Below are 24,546 nucleotides of genomic sequence, written 5' to 3'. Positions count from 1 at the left end.
TTTGTCCACCCATGTCATGAATGGTTTTCTGTGCAAATCCCAGACTTTGGCCGTGTTTTTCAATTTGGAGAAGGCTTGTGACACCTGCCAGAGAACTGGTATCCTCCCTACTCTTTACATGTGGGGCTTCCTTGGGAACCTGCCCTGTTTTCTTTGGGCATTTTTACAATACCGAGTTTTCAAAGTGTGTGTGAGTTGTGCCTTGTTGCACACCTTTATCCAGGAAAATGGTGTGCCTCAGGCTTCAGTCCTGAGTGTTATCCTCTTTGCTATCACCATTACCCCTATAACGACCTGTCTCCCACCAGGCATCTTCGGCTCTCTTTTTGTAGATGATTTTGCCATCTAATGCAGTTCTCCACAGACCTGTCTCACTGAGCGGCGTCTTCAGTGCTGTCTAGATCATCTTTACTCCTGGGGAATTGACAATGGCTTTTGCTTTTCCCCTGACAAAACTGTCTGTATGAATTTCTGGTGGCACAAATGGTTTCTCCCACCACCTCCACATCTTGGGCCTGTTGCCCTTGCATTCGTTGAAACTACGAAATTTCTGGGGCTCATGCTCGATAGAAAACTCTCTTGGTCCTCCCATGTGTCTTACCTGGCAGCCCACTGTACGCGGTCCCTCAATTTCCTATGTGTTCTCAATGGTACTTCCTGGGGTGCCAATCGAACCACTCCCCTTCATTTGTACTGGTCCCTTGTCTGTTCGAAACTCGACTATGAGTGCTTTTTATGCATCTGCACGCCCATCCCTCTTACACTGTCTCAATACTATCCACCATCGTGGCATCCGTTAGGACATGAGCACCTTTTACACCAGCCCAGTTGAGTCTATATGCTGAAGCTGCTGAACTACCACCATCCTACTGCCATGACTTTCTCCTCAGCAGGTATGTATGCCGTTTGTCTTCCATATGCGGCCACCCCTCCTATGCCTCCTTCTTTGATGATTCCTTTGATCATGAGCATAGGGCTTGTCCCTCTTCTCTGTTACCTCCTAGAGTCCGCTTTTGCCACTTGCTACGGCAGTTTAACTTCACTATACCTGCAACTTTTGCGGTGGGGGTGAACCCTTCACCACCTTGGCTTCGTGAAGCAGCCCATGTTAACCTTGACCTTCATTCACTTCCTAAGGACACTACTACAGCCTTGGTCTATTGCCTCCAGTTTCACGACCTTCACATGGAACTTCGCGATAGTACCTTTGTCTACACTGATGGCTGTCAGACTGACCATGGCACCTGTGTCTTTCGATATCAGCTTGTGGCACACTCCTCAGTATTTACAGCCAAGCTCTTCACCTTGTATCAGGCCACGGAGTACATCCGGCGACACTGCCTTTCCAATTTTGTCCTCTGCTCAGACTCACTCAGTGCCCTACAAAGTGTATGTGCACTGTACACTGCTCATCCCTTAGTGCACCGGGTCCAGGAAAACTGTCACTTGCTCATTCTTTGTGGAGCCGGTGTCATGTTTCTGTGGGTCCCTGGTCATGTCGGTCTGCCAGGAAACGAGGCTGCTGACGTTGCTGCCAAGGCTGCAGTCCTTGTACCTCAACCTGCGAATACCTATATTCCCTCCGATGATCTCTGCATTGCCGTCTGTCTGGAGGTGGTGTCCCTTTGGCATTGCCAATGGTTCTCCCTTCATGGGAATAAGCTTCAGCTCATTAAGCCTCTCCCCGCACCTTGGACAACCTCCTTCCAGCCCTCTCACCGGGAGGAGGTAATTTAAACTCGCTGCGTTTTGGGCACTGCCTTTTTAGCCACCATCATTCGCTAAGTGGCGCTACTGCACCACTTTGTACACCCATTGTTCCCAAATTTTAACTGTCTGCCACTACCTGCTGGAATGCCCTTTTTTTTTTTTTTTTTTTTTTTTTTTACAATTTACGTTCCAGCTTGAGTTTGCTGTCTGATTTATCAGCCGTTTTAGCAAATGATACGCGGGCTGTCGACCACGTTTTACTTTTTATCCACTGAAGCAATATGGCGAAGGCCATTTAATTTTTAGTTTTGGACCTCCGTTTCTACATGGTGTTTTTTAGCCCTTTTCCACGTGCCTGTTTTTAGCTCTCTCCTATTCTGTCCATTGGGACTGACTTTGTTGTTGTTGTGGTCTTCAGTCCTGAGACTGGTTTGATGCAGCTCTCCATGCTACTCTATCCTGTGCAAGCTTTTTCATCTCCCAGTACCTACTGCAACCTACATCCTTCTGAATCTGCTTAGCGTATTCATCTCTTGGTCTCCCTCTACGATTTTTACCCTCCACGCTGCCCTCCAGTACTAAATTGGTGATCCCTTGATGCCTCAGAACATGTCCTACCAACCGATCCCTTCTTCTGGTCAAGTTGTGCCACAAACTTCTCTTCTCCCCAATCCTATTCAATACTTCCTCATTAGTTATGTGATCTACCCATCTAATCTTCAGCATTCTTCTGTAGCACCACATTTCGAAAGCTTCTATTCTCTTCTTGTCCAAACTATTTATCGTCCATATTTCACTTCCATACATGGCTACACTCCATACGAATACTTTCAGAAATGACTTCCTGACACTTAACTCAATACTGGATGTTAACAAATTTCTCTTCTTCAGAAACGCTTTCCTTGCCATTGCCAGCCTACATTTTATATCCTCTCTACTTCGACCATCATCAGTTATTTTGCTCCCCAAATAGCAAAACTCCTTTACTACTTTAAGTGCCTCATTTCCTAATCTAATTCCCTCAGCATCACCCGACTTAATTAGACTACATTCCATTATCCTTGTTTTGCTTTTGTTGATGTTCATCTTATATCCTCCTTTCAAGACACTGTCCATTCCATTCAACTGCTCTTGCAAGTCCTTTGCTGTCTCTGACAGAATTACAATGTCATCGGCAAACCTCAAAGTTTTTATTTCTTCTCCATGAATTTTAATACCTACTCCGAATTTTTCTTTTGTTTCCTTTACTGCTTGCTCAATATACAGATTGAACAACATCGGGGAGAGGCTACAACCCTGTCTTACTCCCTTCCCAACCACTGCTTCCCTTTCATGTCCCTCGACTCTTATAACTGCCATCTGGTTTCTGTACAAATTGTAAATAGCCTTTCACTCCCTGTATTTTACCCCTGCCATCTTTAGAATTTGAAAGAGAGTATTCCAGTCAACACTGTCAAAAGCTTTCTCTAAGTCTACAAATGCTAGAAACGTAGGTTTGCCTTTCCTTAATCTTTCTTCTAAGATAAGTCGTAAGGTCAGGATTGCCTCACGTGTTCCAGTGTTTCTATGGAATCCAAACTGATCTTCCCCGAGGTTGGCTTCTACTAGTTTTTCCATTCGTCTGTAAAGAATTCATGTTAGTATTTTGCAGCTGTGACTTATTAAGCTGATAGTTCGGTAATTTTCACATCTGTCAACACCTGCTTTCTTTGGGATTGGAATTATTATATTCTTCTTGAAGTCTGAGGGTATTTCGCCTGTTTCATACATCTTGCTCACCAGATGGTCGAGTTTTGTCAGGACTGGCTCTCCCACGGCCGTCAGTAGTTCCAATGGAATATTGTCTACTCCGGGGGCCTTGTTTCGACTCAGGTCTTTCAGTGCTCTGTCAAACTCTTCACGCAGTATCATATCTCCCATTTCATCTTCATCTACATCCTCTTCCATTTCCATAATATTGTCCTCAAGTACATCGCCCTTGTATAGACCCTCTATATACTCCTTCCACCTTTCTGCTTTCCCTTCTTTGCTTAGAACTGGATTTCCATCTGAACTCTTGATATTCATACAGGTCGTTCTCTTATCTCCAAAGGTCTCTTTAATTTTCCTGTAGGCGGTATCTATCTTACCCCTAGTGAGATAGGCCTCTACATCCTTACATTTGTCCTCTAGCCATCCCTGCTTAGCCATTTTGCACTTCCTGTCGATCTCATTTTTGAGATGTTTGTATTCCTTTTTGCCTGTTTCACTTACTGCATTTTTATATTTTCACCTTTCATCAATTAAATTCAATATTTCTTCTGTTACCCAAGGATTTCTACTAGCCCTCGTCTTTGTACCTACTTGATCCTCTGCTGCCTTCACTACTTCATCCCTCAAAGCTACCCATTCTTCTTCTACTGTATTTATTTCCCCCATTCCTGTCAATTGCTCCCTTATGCTCTCCCTGAATCTCTGTACTACCTCTGGTTCTTTTAGTTTATCCAGGTCCCATCTCCTTAAATTCCCACCTTTTTGCAGTTTCTTCAGTTTTAATCTACAGGTCATAACCAATAGATTGTGGTCAGAGTCCACATCTGCCCCTGGAAATGTCTTACAGTTTAAAACCTGGTTCCTAAATCTCTGTCTTTCCATTATATAATCTATTTGATGCCTTTTAGTATCTCCAGGGTTCTTCCATGTATACAACCTTCTTTCATGATTCTTAAACCAAAAGTTAGTTATGATTATGTTGTGCTCTGTGCAAAATTCGACCAGGCGGCTTCCTCTTTCATTTCTGTCCCCCAATCCATATTCACCTACTATGTTCCCTTCTCTCCCTTTTCCTACACTCGAATTCCAGTCACCCATGACTATTAAATTTTCGTCTCCCTTCACAATCTGAATAATTTCTTTTATTTCATCATACATTTCTTCAATTTCTTCGTCATCTGCAGAGCTAGTTGGCATATAAACTTGTACTACTGTAGTAGGTGTGGGCTTCGTATCTATCTTGGCCACAATAATGCGTTCACTATGCTGTTTGTAGTAGCTTACCCGCATTCCTATTTTCCTATTCATTATTAAACCTACTCCTGCATTACCCCTATTTGATTTTGTGTTTATAACCCTGTAGTCACCTGACCAGAAGTCTTGTTCCTCCTGCCACCGAACTTCACTAATTCCCACTATATCTAACTTCAACCTATCCATTTCCCTTTTTAAATTTTCTAACCTACCTGCCCGATTAAGGGACTGACTTATAGTCATTTAACTCCTCTCTGTGTTCATGTTCTATAGTTTTGACTTGGACGCGTGTGACCCCCATTTGTTTTTACTCCCTAAAGCGAAACGAAACAAACCACCACCACCACCACCACCACCACTCCTCCTTCCCTGACACTGTATGCAGTAGTTTGACTATCACTAACCATATCTCAAAGTCCCCCACTCTGCGGTGATATTAATGTAAGCCGTACCAGTGGAGTTCTGCTACCACATGTCCCCTGGCTGAGTTGATGAAAGACTCTGGTTAGAAGAAGGTTTGTGTCTGTTTTAATTTGGGGGGGGGGGGGCAGAGGACGTACTTTGTTACTCCCAAATAATCATTATCCTCCATCAATCTATCATTACATCTCCCTCACTTACGCACGCTGCTCAGTGGATAGCAGTTTGCAGTTTACATTCCAATTATGACTTCTTTATTTGGATACGTAGACCACACAGAGCAGTTCCCAAAGTACAGCTATCAGGATGAGTGTGCAGCAAGGCAAACTAATTATTGTATTATTAGAGCCAGTTGATGTATTTCAACATAGAGACAGCATTCGGGAATGAGTTGATCACATCATCCACATTACCCACCATGCTGTTTATGCATCTGTGCCAAACCCTTCAAGACAAATAAGAACATAACCTGTTATTCTCAAGTGGAATGAAGGGTAGTGCTGCCTCGCAATTGGGGACAGTCGCTTGGCAATGTGGAGCTTCAAGTGCAGTCAGTCAGTTGTAAACCTTTCATATCATAAGAGTTAGATGCTGTTGTATTCTAGAAAACAAACCTTACTACCTTTCTTATCATAAGAGCAAAATGCTGTTGTATTCTAGAAGACAGCAAGAAGAGCAGGAATTTGTGAACTCCGTAAATCAACTGTTTGCAGACTTGTTAGCTGTAGCTTGCAAATTATGTAAGGTATGCATTTGTGTGGAAGCTTCGAGTGTCTAATTGCATCCCCCACCCGCCTCTATTGTGCAATGGCTTTTCATGATTGAGGCCCCCACCACTGCCATTGTCTCCATGCTGTCTGAGCAGGCATGGGATAAATTATTGTGTGCACACTGTTGTTACATTTCTATTACAAAAATGTAAATTATTCTTGTAAATAACATAACTGACAGAAAGATGACAAAAATGTATGATAAGAACAGAATTTATTTAATAATATGCTTCAGTTGCAAGTAGTTTTATTCATATATTTGCAAGTTAATGATAACATTTCAGCTTTGTACAACACATACATCAGAAAGTACTTGTACAACACACTCTTCAGAAAGTGCAATCTGTCCATTTCACCATTTTGCCATTCCAAAATTTTGTTCTGAGGAATACATGCCTTTCTTTTCACTTCTTGGTAGGGAGTTAGACCCAACTTAATTTACCCTGTTGTACAAGGGCTGTACCAAAAGTAAGGCTCCCAATAAGCTACAGCCTCTAGGGAAGGTGCTAGGCTGAATCTGACAATAGTGCTGTGCGCAGTAGATCCTCCACTCTCCAGCCCACCCATCCGCGATTTGCTACGTCACTCAGTGTTGGCTTGGCAGCCGTCAGAGATGAAAGTGTTGATCGCCGTTCTCGCTAAGTGCGTGGTTCAAGCAGTAGTCTGGTTTCCCCACACAAGGAAGTTACCGCCCGTTGAAGATTCATCGGCATCTGACTGAGGTTTATGGTTAAGAGTGCATGTCCGTTCAGCATGTCCGCGAATGGTGCAGGGCTTTAACTGAGGGTCGCACAAAAGTTCATGATGAAGAACGGAGTGGAAGACGGCCCGTTACGGATGCGATTGTCCAGGAGATCAACAGTGGGCTGCTCAAAGATCGGATAGTCACTGTCTGTGAACTTGTTGAACGCATTCCTGAAGCTTCCCATGGCACAATTCAAAGAACTTTACCAGAAACGTTGGGTTATTGCAAGGTGTGTGCTCGCTGGGTCCACCAGATGCTGACTGATGGACACAAGGAGCAATGCCTTGACTGTGCTCACAAGTTTCTTCAACAGTGTGAGGGGGAAGGCAAGAAAGAGAAGTTGTTGTACTCTTATCATCATGGGAGATGAAACATGGGTGTTTCATTAGACCCCCGAAACAAAACAACAATCTTGTCAGTGGCTTCACTCCGGTTCACCGCTACCAAAGAAATTCTAACAAACACAATCAGCAGGAAAGGTTATGGTGACTGTGTTTTGGGATCATGCAACCTGGGACAACAATAAACTCAGAAAGATATTGTGAAACATTGACCAAACTCCGGTGAGCAATCCAAAATCCCCAGAGAGGATGACTGAAGGAGGGAGTAGTGCTTCTTCACGACAACGCTCGACCCCACCTCGCTTGACAAACACAGGAGCTTTTGAAGAAACTTGGGTGGACTGTTACGCCCCATCCCCCATACAGCCCAGACTTAGACCCCAGCGATTATCACCTCACTACTTTGTCTGGATCTTAAGAGCATTTATCCTGCGCCTGGCCACATTGCTAGTTGAATACATTACTTTCAGTGGCAAACAGCAAAAAATATGTTCAGTATATTGTTTGATGGCTGTGGCAGTGATTCCTTCATGACAAAAATGTAGCAGCCATGACAAAAATGTAGCAGTTGGCAAGGAAGGAAAAAAAGAGGATGGAGTGCACCTCCTTAATGCAAAATCTCCACACTGCATATTGTTAATGAAATTTTTGTTGTAGACCAAGTAGAACTCACTCTGAAACAATATTTTTATCTACATATACTTTGTGTACTATAGCTGTCATGCCTCTGGACTTAGCTTTGTGTTCAGATCCAGCTGAAAAAAATTGTGTACCATCATCAGCTATAATTTTCACACTTAAGATTATTTCCAAAGTTCACATCAACACAGCTTATGGTGCCCAAGAAACAGTGTAACAAGCAGCAGTCAAAATATCAAAGTCAAGATTGGTATGACCTTGAAGCAGCCAGTGACAGCTCACACTCCAGGATGGTTTCCATAGTTCACTGCTTGAAACGGAAACCAGTTTGGTATCTTCACCTTGTGGGGGTCATAGTGAGCAATGGATCAATCAGCAACACTGCAGTTTAAAAGCCTCAGTGAGCTGCTGGTTATGCGCAAGCAGTGAGGTCACAGCGTAAATGTACCCTTGGAATGTAAAAAGTCAGTAATTTTCTGGCTTCATGAATGAAAGTTTGTTTAAAAAATGTTCCTAAATTTTGAATTCTGTTTGCAAATTTGTGTGAGGAAACTGAAATACCAGCAAATACCGCTAGGTGTCTCCCCATACGTGCTGTGTGACTGTGAACAGAGTAGTTTGGTTAGATGTTGGTGAGAAATTTTCATTATCGTGTTCTTGCAAGTTTGTGATTTTACAATAAGAGCTGCATGTCTGTATAAAGTTTTTTTTAAATTTTTTTAATTTGGGAAAGCTTTAATAGAGAAGACTGTTTGTCAGATACAGTCTTATGGCTGACCAACCATTTCCAAAATAGACGAACATCAGCTATTTATGACAACTGTTCTTATAGGGTGTCAAGTAGTATTAACAGAAGAAAATAGAAAGTGAAGGATCTGATTGTGATGTAAGATTACAGACAGACCATCAGAGACCTCTGCAACATCTTGGGAGTAAGTTATGGAACATGTGAATATATTGTATCATAAGAATTAAACATGAGAAGGATTGTGGTGTAGTTAGCACCACATCTGCGTCAAGGATACCAGAAGGAACCACATGTAAAAGTAAACAGGGAATTTAAACATATGCTTCCAGGTGATCCAAACTTTCTTTCAAGGTGGTCACCAATGATGATAGATGGCTTTATGACTTTGACCCTGAAACTAAGCAGCAATTGTTTCAATGAAGGAGTCGTCCCCTTGGCCAAATTAAGCTTGAAACAATAAGTCTGTTGACCAGTTTCCTTTATATTTGCGGCATTGTTCATGCAAGAATTTGTTCCTTCTGGTCACACTGTAAATGAAGAGTTCTGTTGCAATGTTCTAAGAAGTTTGTAAGAGGACATGTGGAGAAAATGTCATCAGAAGTGATGTACTAATGACAGGATGTTCCAGTGTTTGAAACAGAGATTGTCTGACAATAGAGTTTTATGCTTTTTTTGCGTTCACATACACAGCTTCATAAGGCATGCATCCTGCTACTGTCTTGGATTATGAGCTTAAGAATCAGGATTTGTTCCACACATGACCTTCTCTTTCAAAATCTACCATGATGTCTCCCCAGCCTTGTTGTGTAGATATGTCTTTAGCCTGCTAAGTAGCAGTTTGGAAAGGATCTTGTATGCAGCATGGTGACAGTGGTATTCATCTGCAGTGGTTGAAATCAGTTTTATATCCTATTTTATGTAAAGGATGAATCAGTGTGCACTTCCATTCCTCTGGAATTTCTTCTGTCAGTTGCACATTTTGCATGATTCATTTAACACTACAGTGGATTTCCGTTAGCCATTGGTTCCACAAATTTGTGACAGTTCCATCTTCACCTGCTGCTTTGTTGGTTTTCGTGTCTTGAATGATTTTTAGTAGTTCCTTCTTATCTGGTGGAACATATATAAATCATTCAAGATATGGGTTGTACAAATATATTTATATATTATATATTTAAAGCATGGAATAGCAACAAGACAGAAGACACATATGATACATTCCTGACAACTAGAAAAGACACTTCAAAACTAATTAGACAAACAAAAAGACAATATGAGAATAGTCAACTCTTAGAAATTGAAGAAGATTTTCAGAAATACAATACCAGAAATTTTTATAAAACTTTTAAAACCAAAATAAAGGGGTACCAACCCCAGAATCTTTGCTTCAAGAAGGAAAATGGACAGTTGGCTCTTAACAACCAAGAAAATTGCAAAGAACTTTCTAAATATTTTAAGAATCTTCTAAATTGCCCCGAGCCCACAGAAAGATTTCCACCAAAAATTCCCCAACAATGCAATCCAGTTTAACTTGCACCAAATGAAGAGGAAATCATTAAAGAAATTCATAGGTAGAAAAACAACAAAGCATCTGGTGAAGATGGAATTGTTGCAGAACTTTTAAAGGCAGCTGGTCCAAAAACCGTTAAAGAAATTACTTCAATCATGCAAAACATTTGGCAAACTGAAAAAATTCCTGATGAATGGAAAACCGCCTTGATTCACCCACTTCATAAGAAGGGAGACAAAACTGATGTTAATAATTACAGAGGAATTTCTCTTCTTCCAGTCACATACAAAATCCTCTCTCAATGTCTTCTGAACCGAGCACAACAACAACTTGAATGGAAAATTGGCGAATATCAAGCAGGTTTCAGGCCAAATAGATCTTGCCCAGAACAGATTTTAGTCCTCAAACTAATTCTCAGACATCAAAAAATTTACAATAAAAAACTAGTTTGTACCTTTGTAGATTTTAGAACGGCTTATGACTCAGTGGATCGTGAATCTCTTTTCCAAATTGTGAAAGAACAAGGCCTGGATCCTAAAACCACGGCAATTATCAGAGACACGCTAACTGGTACAAAATCAAAAGTAAAGTTCAGAGGAGAAATTTCAGAATCCTTTGAAATAAAAACAGGCGTGAGGCAAGGTGATGGACTCTCTCCGTTGCTATTTAACTGCGTTCTAGAAAAAGTAATACAAGAGTGGCGCGAACGAAAATTGGAGTTCAAAATTGACCAACCAGTGAAATTAGGACGTACAAATATTCGAATAGACTGTTTGGCCTTTGCAGACGACTTGGTTATTCTAACGCAGGACATCCAAATTGCTCAGAAACAAATAGAAATTCTTAAAGAAACAGCAGAAAGAGTAGGTCTCCAAATCTCATTTGAAAAAACACAGTATATGACTAGCAACAAACTGGCACCCAAACTTTTGGAAACTAAGTATGGAAAAATCAAAAGAGTTTCGCAATTCAAATATTTAGGTGAAACAATCTCAGAGACTGGTCTAGAAAAAATTGGAAATGAAATTCGTTGTCAAAAGATGGAGACAGCTTTTAGACTTACAAAAGACATCTACAACAAAAAATGTCTCTCGAGGTACTCTAAATTGAGACATTACAACACGGTCATAAAACCAGAGTGCCTTTATGGGGCTGAAACGCTAATTTTAAACAGAAAAAAGGACATTCAAGAAATCCAAAAAAGAGAAAGAAAAGTAATCAGAAAAATTCTAGGTCCAAAATATACTGAAGAAGGAACATACAGGCTAAGAGCAAATAGTGAAATTCAACAATACACCAGCATATATTCGGATATGAAAAAACGCAGATTAAAATTTTATGGGCATATTAAAAGAATGGATGCTACCAGACTAACTAAACAAGTAGTGGAATTCTACGAAAATCGAAGTAAAGCTAAATTTGAGACAATAAAATGGATTGCTGCTATAAAAGAGGACATGAAAGAGGCAGATATAAAACAAGATGAAATTCAAGACAGAAAATTATTTAGGCAAAAAATTCATGACTGGGTAGTTGGTCAAGCTGAAAAACCAAAGAAAACTGGAACCACATGGTCTGATGAAAGGAAAAGAGCTCATTCCGAGAGAATGAAAACAATTTGGGCAGAGAGAAAGTCTAAAAGAAAATAACTGAATGCCCCGTGATTGTACTTCGCGTGGTCCAGTAGGGCCCAAACGTGAATAATAATAATAATAATAATGAATTATATTTCAAGAACTCTTAGAAGATCAAAAGGCTGTAGGTTGCAGTAGTTATTGAGAGCTGAGGCAGCTTCCACAGGATAGAGTAATGTGGATAGCTACATCAAACCATTCTTTGGACTGAAGACCACAACAGTGAAAAACACATTATCATTGACAACCTGATTGTGCAGAGGCAGATAAACTCCATGTTTACTTGAGCAGGCACCACCTAACAAGTATTTTTTTGGTCCTGAGAAGGCCAACAGTACCACCTGAAGGCTTAATATTCCAGATCAACTTTTTGGTACAACGTCCAGCTTTACTATGGATTCTGTTTTATAGCAATTGCATTCACGGGAAGGAGCCAAGTGGAGTGTTTATTTATGGACAGCGTCTTAAATTTCTATTCTTCTTCCAGCTATCCAGCAGTCAAACAGATTTTGTGTTTAACTAATCAGAGATCTGAGATATGGGCAGTTAATACTGGTTTTAGATTTTCTACTGAAAAATCTATGTGATATTTGTAATTGTCTTTCAAGTTGTGTTTTTCACCACTCAGAATTTTAAAGATTGTTGGGTCCTCGGGCTTCATTTTGTTTAGAGTAGTTTGAAAAATCTTTCTGTGCTAGTGTGTCCTTTGCTTGTCTCTACATCTCAGTATAACCACTGCAACTTACATCCATTTGAACCTGCTTGTTATATTCAAGGCTTGGACTCCCACAGCAATTTTTTCCAAACTGACCCACTTCCACTTTGTTCCATTACCAAATTAATTATTGCTTAATGCCTTAGGATGTGTAATGTCAACATATCCCTCACATTACTTAAGTTTTGCCATAAAGTTCTTAATTCCATTATTTGATTCAGTACCTCTTCATTAGTTATATGATTTACCCATTTAATCTTTAGCATTCTTCTGTAGTATCACATTTCAGAAGAAGTTATTCTCCTGTTGTCTTAGCTGTTTATTATCCATATTTCACTTCCATGTAAGGTTACATTTTTAACACTCCCTGCTAGAATTTCTGGGATTGTTAATTAAAATAAAGAAAGAAGCCTAAAGTTAGTTCATGACCTTGGCTAATGGATGAAGATGATCAAACAATGAGAACTCCATGTAGGAATGTCAGCAGTGTACGAAAAGACAGATTGCTATGTACCGTAAAGAAGTCGTGTCAGGTTGCAGAGAGGCACAGTTAAGACACTTGCGTAAAGCTTTTGACCACAGCCTATATCAGTAAAAGAGACACACCATTCACACACACAAGCAAGCACACCTCATGCACACACAACCACCAGCTCCAGCATCTTGGGCTGGAATGCAACTATCACGTGGCATGCATGCTGCAGTCTGGAGGGGGCAAGGAAGGGAAACAGATGTAACGTGCAAGTGGGGAGATAGATATATGCTGTGTGGTGTAGAGTGCAGGGATTAGACTGCCAACAGGTGTAGTGTCAGAAGGTTGTAGGGCAGAGAGGTGGGGAAAAAGGGGAGGGATGGGGAAAGATGGGCAGATTCTTTGGTAGAGGGCTGCAAATAAACAGGGTGGGGGATGAGAATGGGATGGAGATGACATGACAGGGGGTGGAAACTGATGGATGAAGGGTGTGGGGAAGTATGTTACCGTAGGCTGAGGCTGGGATAATTACAGGACCGGAGAATGTGTTGTAAGGATAACTCCCATCTGCGCTGTTCAGAAAAGCTGGTGGTGGAGGTAAGGATCCAGATAGCTTGGATAGTGAAGCAGCCATTGACATAAAGTGTGTTATGTTCAGCTGCATGTTGTGCCATAGGGTGGTCTACTTTCCTCTTGGCCAGAGTATAGCGGTGCTCGTTCATCCTGGTAGGCAAATGGTTAGTAGTCATACCAATATAAAAAGCTGTGAAATAATAGCAGCAGAGTTGGTAAATAACATGGCTGCTGCTTTCTCAGATGGTCCGGCTCCTGTTGGGGCAGAATAAACCTGTGACAGGACTGGAATAGGAAGTGCTGGGTGAGTGGATTAGGCAGGCTTTGCACCGGGGTTGAGATTGATGTCCCACATTTCAGGATGTGATTATAGGTATTCAAAGCCCTGACGAAGGATGTGGTTCAGTTGTTCCAGTCCATGGTGGTACAGGGTGATGAAGGGGACACTCCTTTGTGTCTGGTTCTTGCAGGTTGTGGAAGAATTGGGGGTGTGAGGGGAAATTGCGTGGGAGATCTGTTTGCGGACTCAGTCTGGGGGTAGTGCCTATCTATGAAGGTCTTGACGAGGCCCACAGCATACTGAGCAAAGGAGTTTCTGTCACTACAGATGCACTGCCCGAGGGTGGCCAGGCTGTATGGGAGGGATTTTTTGGTCTGAAAAGAATGACAATTGACAAAATGCAGATTCTGTTGGTGGTTGGTGGGTTTAATGTGGAAAGAGATGCATATGGAGCCATCAGAGAGGAGGAGGTCAACATCAAGGAAAGTGGCATGCTGGGTTGAGGATGACCAGTTGAAGCGTATGGGAGGGAAAGTGTTCAGGTTGTGAAGGAACGAAGATAGGGTGTCGGGTGTCTTGGCCCTGAGTCCAGATTATGAAGATATCATCAATGAACCTGAACCAGACCAGGGGTTTTGTGTTTTGGGAAGTAAGGGAGTCTCTAGATGCCAGCCCATGAAAAGGTTGTCATACAGGGGTGTAATGCAGATGCCCATGGTTGTGTCGCAGATTTGTTTACATTCCTTTCCTTCAAATGAGTAGTTCTGGGTTAGGACAAAGTTAGTGAGGTGTACAAGGAATGATGTAGTGGGTTTTAAGTGTCAAGGTAGTTGGGAAAGGCAGTGTTCAGTAGCAGTAAGACTATGGGCAGGCACAATATTGGTGTATAGGGATTTTGAGTCAACAGTGACAAGTAAGGATCCAGGAGGTAAAGGGGTGGGGATGGTGGAGAGTCAGTGAAGGAAGTGGTTGGTGTGTTTGATGTGGGAAGCTAGACATGCAGGCAGTAGGTTGAAGGCGTTGGTCAGTGAGGCCACAAATTCCTTCAGTGGGGGCATAATAACCAGATACAATGCTGCATCCAGGATTGTTGGGTTTGTGGATTTTAGGGAACATGTAGAAGGTGGACATGCAGCGTGTCATAGAGGTGAGGAGGGAAATGGATTCAGGGGAGATGTTCTGGGAAGGGCCTAAGGATTTAAGCAGGGATTGGAGTTTGTGTTGGATGTCTCACGTGGGATCACTCTGGCAGAGTTTATAGATGGAGGGTTCAGATAATTGTTGAAGGCCTTCTACCAGGTAGTCACTGCGTGATTCATAGCAACAGTGGTGGAACTTGCACATAGGACGATTTGATCAGGATTTGTTTTGACTGAAACTTCTGTGGAGCTGAGCATTTTGGTGGACAGGCTAACAACAGTGTCACAGGAATGTTTTGGCTCTGGATTTGGTGGTGAGTTGGTAGGGAGTTTTGGGGGATGTGGCAAGTTGAAAAGATCAGCTTGGCAGGGTTTAGCTGCTATGAGGGGTGGTCAAGGAGGAACACTGGGAGTACAATTGGGGTTGGATAGTGGGGCTCCAAGGTGGCAGTAAGATATCAGCAATTTGGATAACTTATAGAGGTGGTGTCTGGAATGCTCCTCCAGGTGCTGGAGAGCAAGGTATTTAATTGCAGAGATTTGATGTATTGAGTACAGATTGCAGAGGCAGCAGAGATGGTTCTAGAATGCCATGGAGATGTGTTTTTGCAGTACCAGTTCTGTGAGGACCAATCCCTGTTTATTTGCAGCCCTCTGCCAATGCCTCCATCCATCTTTCCCCAGTCCTCTCCTTTTTTACTCCTTACCCCTCCCCCCCCCCCCTCCCCCCTGCCTGCAACATCCTGACACTGCACCTGTTGGCAGTCTAGCCCCTGCACTCACCACCAGACAGCATTTGTCTCCCTCCCCAACCTGTACACTACATCCCTCCCCTTCCCTGCCCCCTCCAGATTGCTGCTTACATCCCAGTGATAGTTGCATTCCAGCCCAAAATGCTGGAGCTGGCAGTCGTGTGTGCATGAGGCATGCTTGCTTGTGTGTGTGAATATTTTGTGTGTGTTTCTCTTTTACTGATGAAGGCTGTGGCCAAAAGCTTTAATGTAAGTGTCATTTAATTGTGCCTTTCTGCAACTTGATTTGTCTTCTTTACAGTAAGTAACAATCTGTCTTCTCCTAAATTGTGGAAGAAGGTGATTGGTTCAGAAAGGGAGACATTACAGTGCTATTGTAGAGCTGCATGTTAATATTGGTATGAGTTTTGGTCCCATAGTAGAATTTTCAAGACAAATAAGTGACAGTCGTCACGTCATCCTACAAACCTAATGATAGTTCGTTGTAACACAGTCCACAGCTTGTGGTCTAGTGGTTTGTGTCGCTTTCTGAAGATCCTGAAGCCCTTGCTTCAATTCCATGCTGTGTCTGAGTTTTCTGTGCTCAGTTACTGTGTGTTTATGTTGTTGTAATGCAGCAGATGTCTGAACAATCCTTGGACCTGGTCTCCTAGTCACAAATGCCACACGATCATTTCATTTTGGTACAGGAGAAAAATGGAATATGAATTGTCACATGGCACTCTGATTGCTCGTATATATACAACAGTACATTCAAAACATGACTGATGTGGTAGATGTGAATGTTGTCGTAATATTCACTCATATAGTATTTCACACAGTTCTCCTCTATATCCTCTCATAATAATAATAATATACTGTACGACTAATCATTGTAATTACGGCTATTATCGAGTCTGCAGCAGACACAATCATTGACTTTCAACCACAACCGCTGACTTCTACTCTGTGATTACTACAGAAACTAACATCACCGAACCAACTTTGATTCTGTTCTGCACAGTGACTGTAGACTGTAGGAAGGAGAGGCACACAGCAATCAGTCTCCTTCTGCTTGTACACCAATAAGATTATACTGCTGTGATTTTGTTGGATGTAACTCAAAAGCACTGGAGATGTAGCCAAAATCTAGATATGCAAGAGTTACAAAAACTAATGGGATTGTGACTGATTGCTGTGTGCCTCTCCTTCCTTAACATCACTGGTGTGAGTAAACAAGCAATTACACTGTGTAAGGCATCGTGGAAACCACACATCTTCCCAACAAATATTTTCAGAAAAGATTCCTAACACTGAAATTTATATTTGATGTTGAAATATTTCTCTTTTTTCTGTTGCCAATCTAAGATTTAGATCCTCTCTATTTCTGCCTTTGACAGTTAATTTGCTGTCTAAATCCGCAGTACTCATCTAGTACTTTTTGTGTCTCATTTCGTAATCAATTCCATCAGCATCACCTAATTTAATTTGACTACATTAATTTTCATCTTATAACCTCTTTTTTCAAGACACTATCCATTCCTTCCTGGGGCTTATATTTCTTGGAAATCAGGATTAGTTGCCATACTAGAGGGGCCTGAAACCTTTGCCTGCCAATCTGAACAGTATTCTAAAATGTGGAAGCCGTAAGTTGTCAGGAGTGTACAGAACATCTCTCCTCTAATTTTTAGCAACTGTGAAAAATCCCGGCTTTATTATGGTTCTACTGTGTATCTGTAAGCTGGTCTGTCTTACTTAAAGGAAGTTAGTGACTGATTTAGGTTGACCAAGGTGTTATTTAGGACAAGCCACATTCACAGTCTCTGTACTGGTCTGGGGAACCGCACAATTCCTCGGGGTGTAACAAGTGAAATACCCAGTTCCTACTCCAATCGCATGTCACGTTCCCTATAATGCTGCTTGTGCACCCTGGAATGGTTTTTAACAATGAATTATGAGCAATGAGATCCATTGGAATTTGTATGAAGAGCAGTCCTTTTGAAACTGGTCTGAAAAATATTGATTCTTTACATCTTGTAAATAGCACTTGTAGTGTAGATATGAGTCATTTTTGAAGACAATTGCCACTATTTCATTCCAGTGTATACTGTCTAGTCTAAATGGGGGACTATCTTGAGCTGTCAGTCATTTCTCTGACCATCATTTTAGTGTTCGCCTACCACGAATTCATTGTATTCAATACATAATTGTATGTATTCCAAAAGACATTGATACCAATAAGACGTGATGGAATAATTTCCCCATCTGCTCAGATTTCCTTAGCATCCTTGGAGTGATTTCACAGATGTATGCAGCAGAAAAAGTGGATCTCATGGTCCATGACACTGTTATTCATCTACATCATGGGAAGTCAACCTTTTCTACCAACTACCCACTTTTATATTTCCGTTAGTAGTAAAATTTTCCAACCGCTCACCCGTTCCACAGTAACAATAATTTATTAAGTAGGAAAGTAACTTTACAAAATTTATAAAGCGTAGTTAAATCAAGTTAAAACATATAATAATAATTACTTGTCAAATACTTTGTCAAAGTTTTATGAAACCTAATGAAAGCATTTTTAAAACCCCACCACTTACTGTCCACGAAGATAGCTGGAAACCAACAGATCGCAGATTCGAATTTTGGTCAGATCATGGATTCTTCAGTTTAACCTAACCTTCACCTCTTAATGATATGAGGAGTCATCAGAAACATGTGGTTTAGATTCCACTTTAAACTGTAGGCCCCCTATCCCCAGTTGGGTAACTGGGATATTTTAGGGACACGTAAGTCACCAAAATGGTGTCCAATAGAAAGTGTTGCACCAGGCTGCTATGCAACATGAAATTATTATTATCGTGTTACATTACAGACACAATTAAAAGAAACTTACATAAAGCTTTCGGCCACAGCCTTCCTCAGTTAATGAGAGATACACACAAACAAGCACACCTCGTGCACAGGTGGAGTTTGCGGTCATGTGTGCATGAGTTGTGTATGAATGTTGTATGTCTCTCTCTCTCTCTCTCTCTCTTACTGATGAAGGCTGTGGTTGAAAGCTTTATGTAAGTGTCTTTTAATTGTGCCTGTCTGGACCTTAACATGTCTTTGTTACAGTAAGTAGCAATCTTGTCTTTTCCTACATTGTTTATGTTCTTACCTGGGGTTTACATTGTTTGAAATTATTGCTCCCTGTACACATAATTAAGTTTGTACAGAACCCTTGGTGTGCGGGTTTTTTTTCCCCATCTGTCTCATTTTCATTTGACAAATTCCTTATAGGAAACTCCAAATTATATTCTGTTGAAACATTATACATGAAAATTTCTGCTAGAATGTAGTAAGTAAATAGACTTTTTGAGAATACAATGTTTTAATTGTATTTTATTGAATTTGTTGCAGGACAATTTGGTGCAGATATGGCAGAAAGTTTGTCAGATAAGCTGTTTTCTGTGCTTGATGCTGCCAATGTGGAAAGCAGAACAAGAACAGAGCGCAGACGTCATCAGTCTGTCCCACGAAAGAAATTTGAACTCAATGGCAGAAGGCAAGAAGAGCAAGACACACAGAGTCCTTTTTCATCCAGTCTGTCTTCTACTACAAGAACTGAAAAACAAGGAAATAATAAGAAAACAGGCAGTAATGTTGACATAAGTGTTTCGGACAGGTTCCCTTCAAAACATAAGAATGTTGGTGTCCCACAACATTTTGCTGCCCGTTCAAAACACCCTGGAAATTCTAGTCATTTTTTCTCACATGACAGCAATCAAAGAGGAAATGTTCGATGGAGTTCACGTGATCGGCTCACTAATTCAACAAGAGCTGATTGTGAAGCCAGTGTACAACATTCCAATGACAAATCAGTCGCAGCGAGGGGCAGATACAAAATGGGTGCCCATGCAGATCAAAGTTACGAAACTACTTCTAGGTTTGTGAGGGACAAATCACAGGTGGAAGACAGGCAAAAATCTTCTACCTCGATTAAAGGGACTGGGTATAAGTTTCTAGAAAATCTTATTGATAAAGATCCTGTGGATGTTGTTGTAAAATTAGCAAGCTCTAAAACAGGGTTTGATGAAATGTTAAAAAAGGAAATGTTTCCTGATTTAATACATCTTACATTAAGAATCCTTGCAGAGAAAGTCTGTGTTGTTGGTTTTCAACACAACAAAACAACTGTTTTGATTGCAGCGTGCCAGCCACACTTTTTAAACCAGCTTGAAAGGCAAATCAACAAAATCCCAACTGAACATCAATCAAGAAAATCGAAAATATTACCATTCTTAGAAAATCTTCTAATATTTTATAAAACAGTTATTAATGTGCTCCCGCAAACTGCATGTGAAAAATTTAATAATCTGTTTATTATGACAGAACTGTCCATAGAAGGAGCTCAGAGATACCAGAACATTAACTGTGATGATGTTAAGAAGCAACTTGAAGACCTCAGTGCCCAGCTAAAAAGTAAGAGGGAAGAATACGAACGTAATTCAATAAAAGAAAGTAGCAAAATGGAGCAACTCCAATATTTGCAGCCCCCTGATAATTTTAGACACTACAGTATATTCCCAACTGCTGAAGATTTTGCTAACAAACCATTTTTGCGACCTAGCATCATCAAGGGGGCATATATTGATGTGGAACATTATCTAGATGTCCAGTTCCGCTTGTTGCGGGAAGACTTTGTGGGTCCTTTACGTGAGGGTATATCGCAATATATGGAACATTGTCTCCAAGGCAAGAAAAAATTTAAGAGGATTGACAATGTGCGAATGTATCATGATGCTCAATTTTTAAACACTGTAACTGTTAAAGAAAAAGTGGGTGTGTTATTAAATTTTGATACTAAGAGGAAGCTGAAAAACATTCAGTGGGAACATTCCAAACGTTTTATGTTTGGTTCTTTGTTGTGTTTTACACAAGACAATTTTGGAACCTTCTTTTTTGGTACAGTATTGGACAGGGATAAGAAACAGCTTGAGAAGGGTTGTGTTGTGGTGGAACTTTGTGACGAAATAGATACCAATATATTTGATCGAACTTTTACAGTAGCGGAAAGTGAAGTTTACTTTGAACCATACAGGCAGGTATTAAATGCATTGCAGAGCATGCCATTCACAGAATTTCCAATGAAGCCTTATATTGTTGATGGGATTACAGAAGTGGGTCTGCCCCTGTATATACTTGCAAATCCAGTTTCAGTAATATACAATATTGATGATTTTGGAGTTCCAGTTACTGAAATGAATGCTTGGCCCACAGAAGATGATCTGAACTTGGACATTTCACAATATAAGTCATTCAAATCTGCTTTGACAAAAGAGTTTGTAATAATACAAGGACCTCCAGGAACAGGCAAAACTTTCCTTGGGTTGAAGATAATGGAAACTTTTCTCTACAACCAAAACGTATGGAACAGTAACCATAGACCTATTCTTGTAGTATGCTACACTAACCATGCCCTGGATCAAGTCCTGGAAGGAACTTTACAATATACAACAAAAATAATTCGAATTGGTGGTCAATCACAGTCAAAAGCTCTAGAGCCTTATAATCTGAAAGAAGTTAGACGATCTCGTGGAGTGAGAGCATCTACATCACATACCAGGGAGATGTTTAGACAAATGCAAGATGTCATCAATCACATTCATTCTCTGCAACGAGATCTAGACAAAATGTCTGACAACTGGGGGGTAGTCAGTATTTCTTCATTGAAGGAAATGGGACTTACTGAAAAACAACTTGCATCATTTATAGATAAACAGTCAGTCAGTGATGAACTTTTCATAGAATGGTTGAAAGGAGATGGAAATGACAACCCAGATAATGAACTTCAGCAGGGCGGTGATGATGCCTGTAATACTACAAATCTAGATGATTTACCTAATGTAGATGGTGATAATGTTGGTGCTGAAGATGATGATGACGATGACAACAATATTAATGTATTCAGTGATGAATATGATCTAGTTATACAAACAGTAAGCACAGTACAATTAAAATATGCTGTTGAGCTGTCACGTCTTCTTGCAGATAGTCAGTATTGTCAAGAGCAGATGGAGCGTTCTCGGGATAACCCAGAGGATTTTGTGAAGTTCCAGCAGCTGTGGCTGTATAACATGGGCCTTTACAGGTAATGTCTTATTTACAGTTCATATATATACTGTTTCTAGTTTGCACTTATATTTGTAAATGATAATTTTGTATCATGGTGGTTGTTTCATATGCTGTACTAAATACTTGGCAAGCTTCTTCAAAAATGACAAACCTACATGTAAAATTGCTGTCTTACACAGTGCTATAAAATAAGTCATCAAATATATTAAGTAACTACTAGCTGTAGCAGGCTATTTGTGTTTTCATTGCAAGTAATTGCTTCACATTTGTTTCATTTAAGAGTGTGCCTTCAGAAACAGAAAAATTGCAATAATTGGCAGGGCTAATGGATTTTAGAGATTGAGGCAGTCATCAGCCTGAAGGTTGATTTGAACATCAGTCCCGTGTTATGTGTTGTTCCACAAAGGGTAGTATGCTCTAACTTTCTCCTCTGTAAGAAATGACTCTGCCTGTCAGTTACAAGGAAACTTGCAGCATTGCATGCTTCACAGACCCAGAGCATTGTCAGGGAGAAACTCCTAGGTGCCGTAAAATGTCCTTAACAAACGACAAATGGAATTTGGAACCGTTGTATGATATATTTTCAGGTTGTTGCCCACTGATCTAGCAAGCCATTGTCACTTCTTTATTCCACTGTAATCTTATACAAATTAAATATTCTGTGGCCTATAATCAATCTCATATTGCATCCTACAGATAGCTGGGGTAGAAGATATAACAGTCCAGTTTTCTTCACGATTTATCACTGTCTCTTTTATTGCCTGCATTTTTGTCGTTGTAATATCAAATACAGAAATTACCTGAAAACTTGTATCTAAAATTTTCTTACAATGTGATGGTGGGCTTATTCTGACTTTCTGAAGTTGAGATATGAAATACTATTAATATCAACCTAAATATTGTTATCAAAATTACAGTATTTTAAAACTGGCCAAGCTTTTTGTAAAGTAAGTTCCAAATTTAGTTTTTATGGTGCTTTTCACCTTAACAAAAGATCCAATTTAAGGATTTATTGTGCTTGTAAGAGATAAAGTGTGCTTTTAATGTATTGTACAAGTAATTAGGGGCTGCAGCTGTTGGAGGGTATGAGATATCTAAATCAAACATTCAGAGGGTAAATCCAGGTTGGAATATCAGCAATATTAGGAAAAAAGATTAGGTTTCTACTCACCGTAAAGATGATATATTGAGTTGTAGACATCCACAACGAAAAGACTGTTTGTTACACATTTAGCTTTCAGCCAAAGCCTTCCTTAGGTAAGGACACACACTGACACTCTCTCTCTCTCTCTCTCTCTCTCTCTCTCTCTCTCTCTCACACACACACACACACACACACACACACACACACACATTCACACTTTATGCGCATATGATCACCATCTCTGGCAGTTCACACTAGGATGCAATTGAGTGGCAGTATGGAGTAGGGCAGAAAATAGGGAGGGATAGCAGGGAGAGAAGAGCACTGTGTAGTGTAGTATGCAGGGACTAGATGAAGGCATGACAAGACTGCACAGAGTCAGGAGGCTGTGGGATAGGGAGGTTGGGGGGGGGGGGGGGATAGGACAGCAGCAGGGGTAGGGAAGGTGGGCAGGTGTGTTCGGCAGAGGGTGGAAGACAAAGGGGGTGAGGAGACATGAATAGGGAGGAGGTGATAGGGCAGAGGGTGGGGGTGGGGTGGATGGTATGTGAACAATTGACTATTGCAGATTGAGGCTGAGTTAATTTTGGGAGCAGAGAATCTGCACAGGTCAAAAAAGCTGATGACGAAGTGGAAAATCCAGATAGCCTGGGTTTTGAAACAGCGATTGAAATCAAACATGTTATGTTCAGCAGCATGTTGTGCCTCAGGGTGGTCTGCCATGGTCTTGATCACACTTTGGCGATGGCAATTCACCCTGGTTGACGGCTGATTGGTTGTGTAATACCAATAGGAACAGCTGATTGCAGCTGAGCTGCTTTCACAGGTGGTCCGGGTTCTGATGGGGAAGGATAATCCTGTGAAAGGACTGGAATAAGGAGTGCTGGTGGGTGGACTGGGCATGACTTCCACAGGGATAAGATGCCTGTGGTAAGGGGTTTGGGATTGGGAGTAGCATAGGGATGAACTAGGATGTTGTGTAGGTTGGGTGGGTAACAGAACACCACTTTAGGAGGGGCAGAAAGGATCTTGGGTAGGATCTCCCGCATTTCAGAGCATCATAATAAGTAATCAAAGCCTTGCTGAAGGATGTTCAGTTATCTCAGTCCAAGGTGGTATTCGCTGATTAAGGGACCACTCTTTGCACGTGGTTCTTACAGGAGATGGGAGGTTAAGGGTTGTGTGTGGGAAAAGGGCATGAGAAATCTTAGCAGACTAGATTTAGGGGTAGTGTCTGCCTGTGAGGGTCTTGGTGAGCACTTCAGCTTACTGGGGAAGGGGGCTCTTATCATTGCAGATATGCTGTCCCCAGACGGGCAGACTGTGTGGGAGTGATTTTTTGTGTGTGGGAGAGATGGCAGCTCTTCAAATTCAGGTGCTGTTTGTTGTTGGTGGGTTTAGTGTGGACAGAGAAGTGGATAGAGTTGTCAGAGAGGAGGAGATCAATGGAAAGGAAGGTGGCATGCTGGATTGAGGAGGATCAAGCTATGTGGGTGGGAAGAAGGCGTTGAAGTTATGAAGGAATGAGGATAGAATGTCTTGGTCCTGAGTTCAAATCGTATAGATATCATCAGTCATCCTGAACCAGTCCAGGGATTTCAAGTTTTGGAAGGCTAGGAATGTTTCCTCTAAGTGGTCCATAAACAGGTTGGCGCAGGAGGGTGCCACACTAGTGCCCATGGCTGTGATGTAGTGCCCATGGCTGTGATGCAGGAGAAATGAGGTAATGGGTTTGGGGTCTGAAGGACATTAGGAGAAGTAATGTTCAGTAATGGCAAGTTCATGGGCATGGGGGATGTTGGTGTGTAGGGAAGTGGCATTAACAGTGATTAGGGATGTACTAGGTATG

General features: G+C 41.2%; 1 protein-coding gene across 1 annotated transcript in view; it reads left to right on the top strand.

Annotated features, from left to right (window-relative positions):
- The window catches only part of LOC124595650 (NFX1-type zinc finger-containing protein 1-like), a 279,353-nt gene that overhangs the window by 44,071 nt on the left and 210,736 nt on the right, over window positions 1-24,546 (top strand). Inside the window, exon 2 of the mRNA XM_047134490.1 lies at window positions 18,839-21,569. Coding sequence (XP_046990446.1) covers window positions 18,856-21,569 — 2,714 coding nt within the window. The 5' untranslated portion in view covers window positions 18,839-18,855. The remainder of the gene's footprint in view (window positions 1-18,838; window positions 21,570-24,546) is intronic.

Source organism: Schistocerca americana, chromosome 2 (assembly GCF_021461395.2).
Source record: "Schistocerca americana isolate TAMUIC-IGC-003095 chromosome 2, iqSchAmer2.1, whole genome shotgun sequence".
NCBI lineage: Eukaryota > Metazoa > Arthropoda > Insecta > Orthoptera > Acrididae > Schistocerca > Schistocerca americana.
Note: the sequence above shows the minus strand (reverse complement) of the source record. Positions and strands in the feature narration are given on the sequence as shown.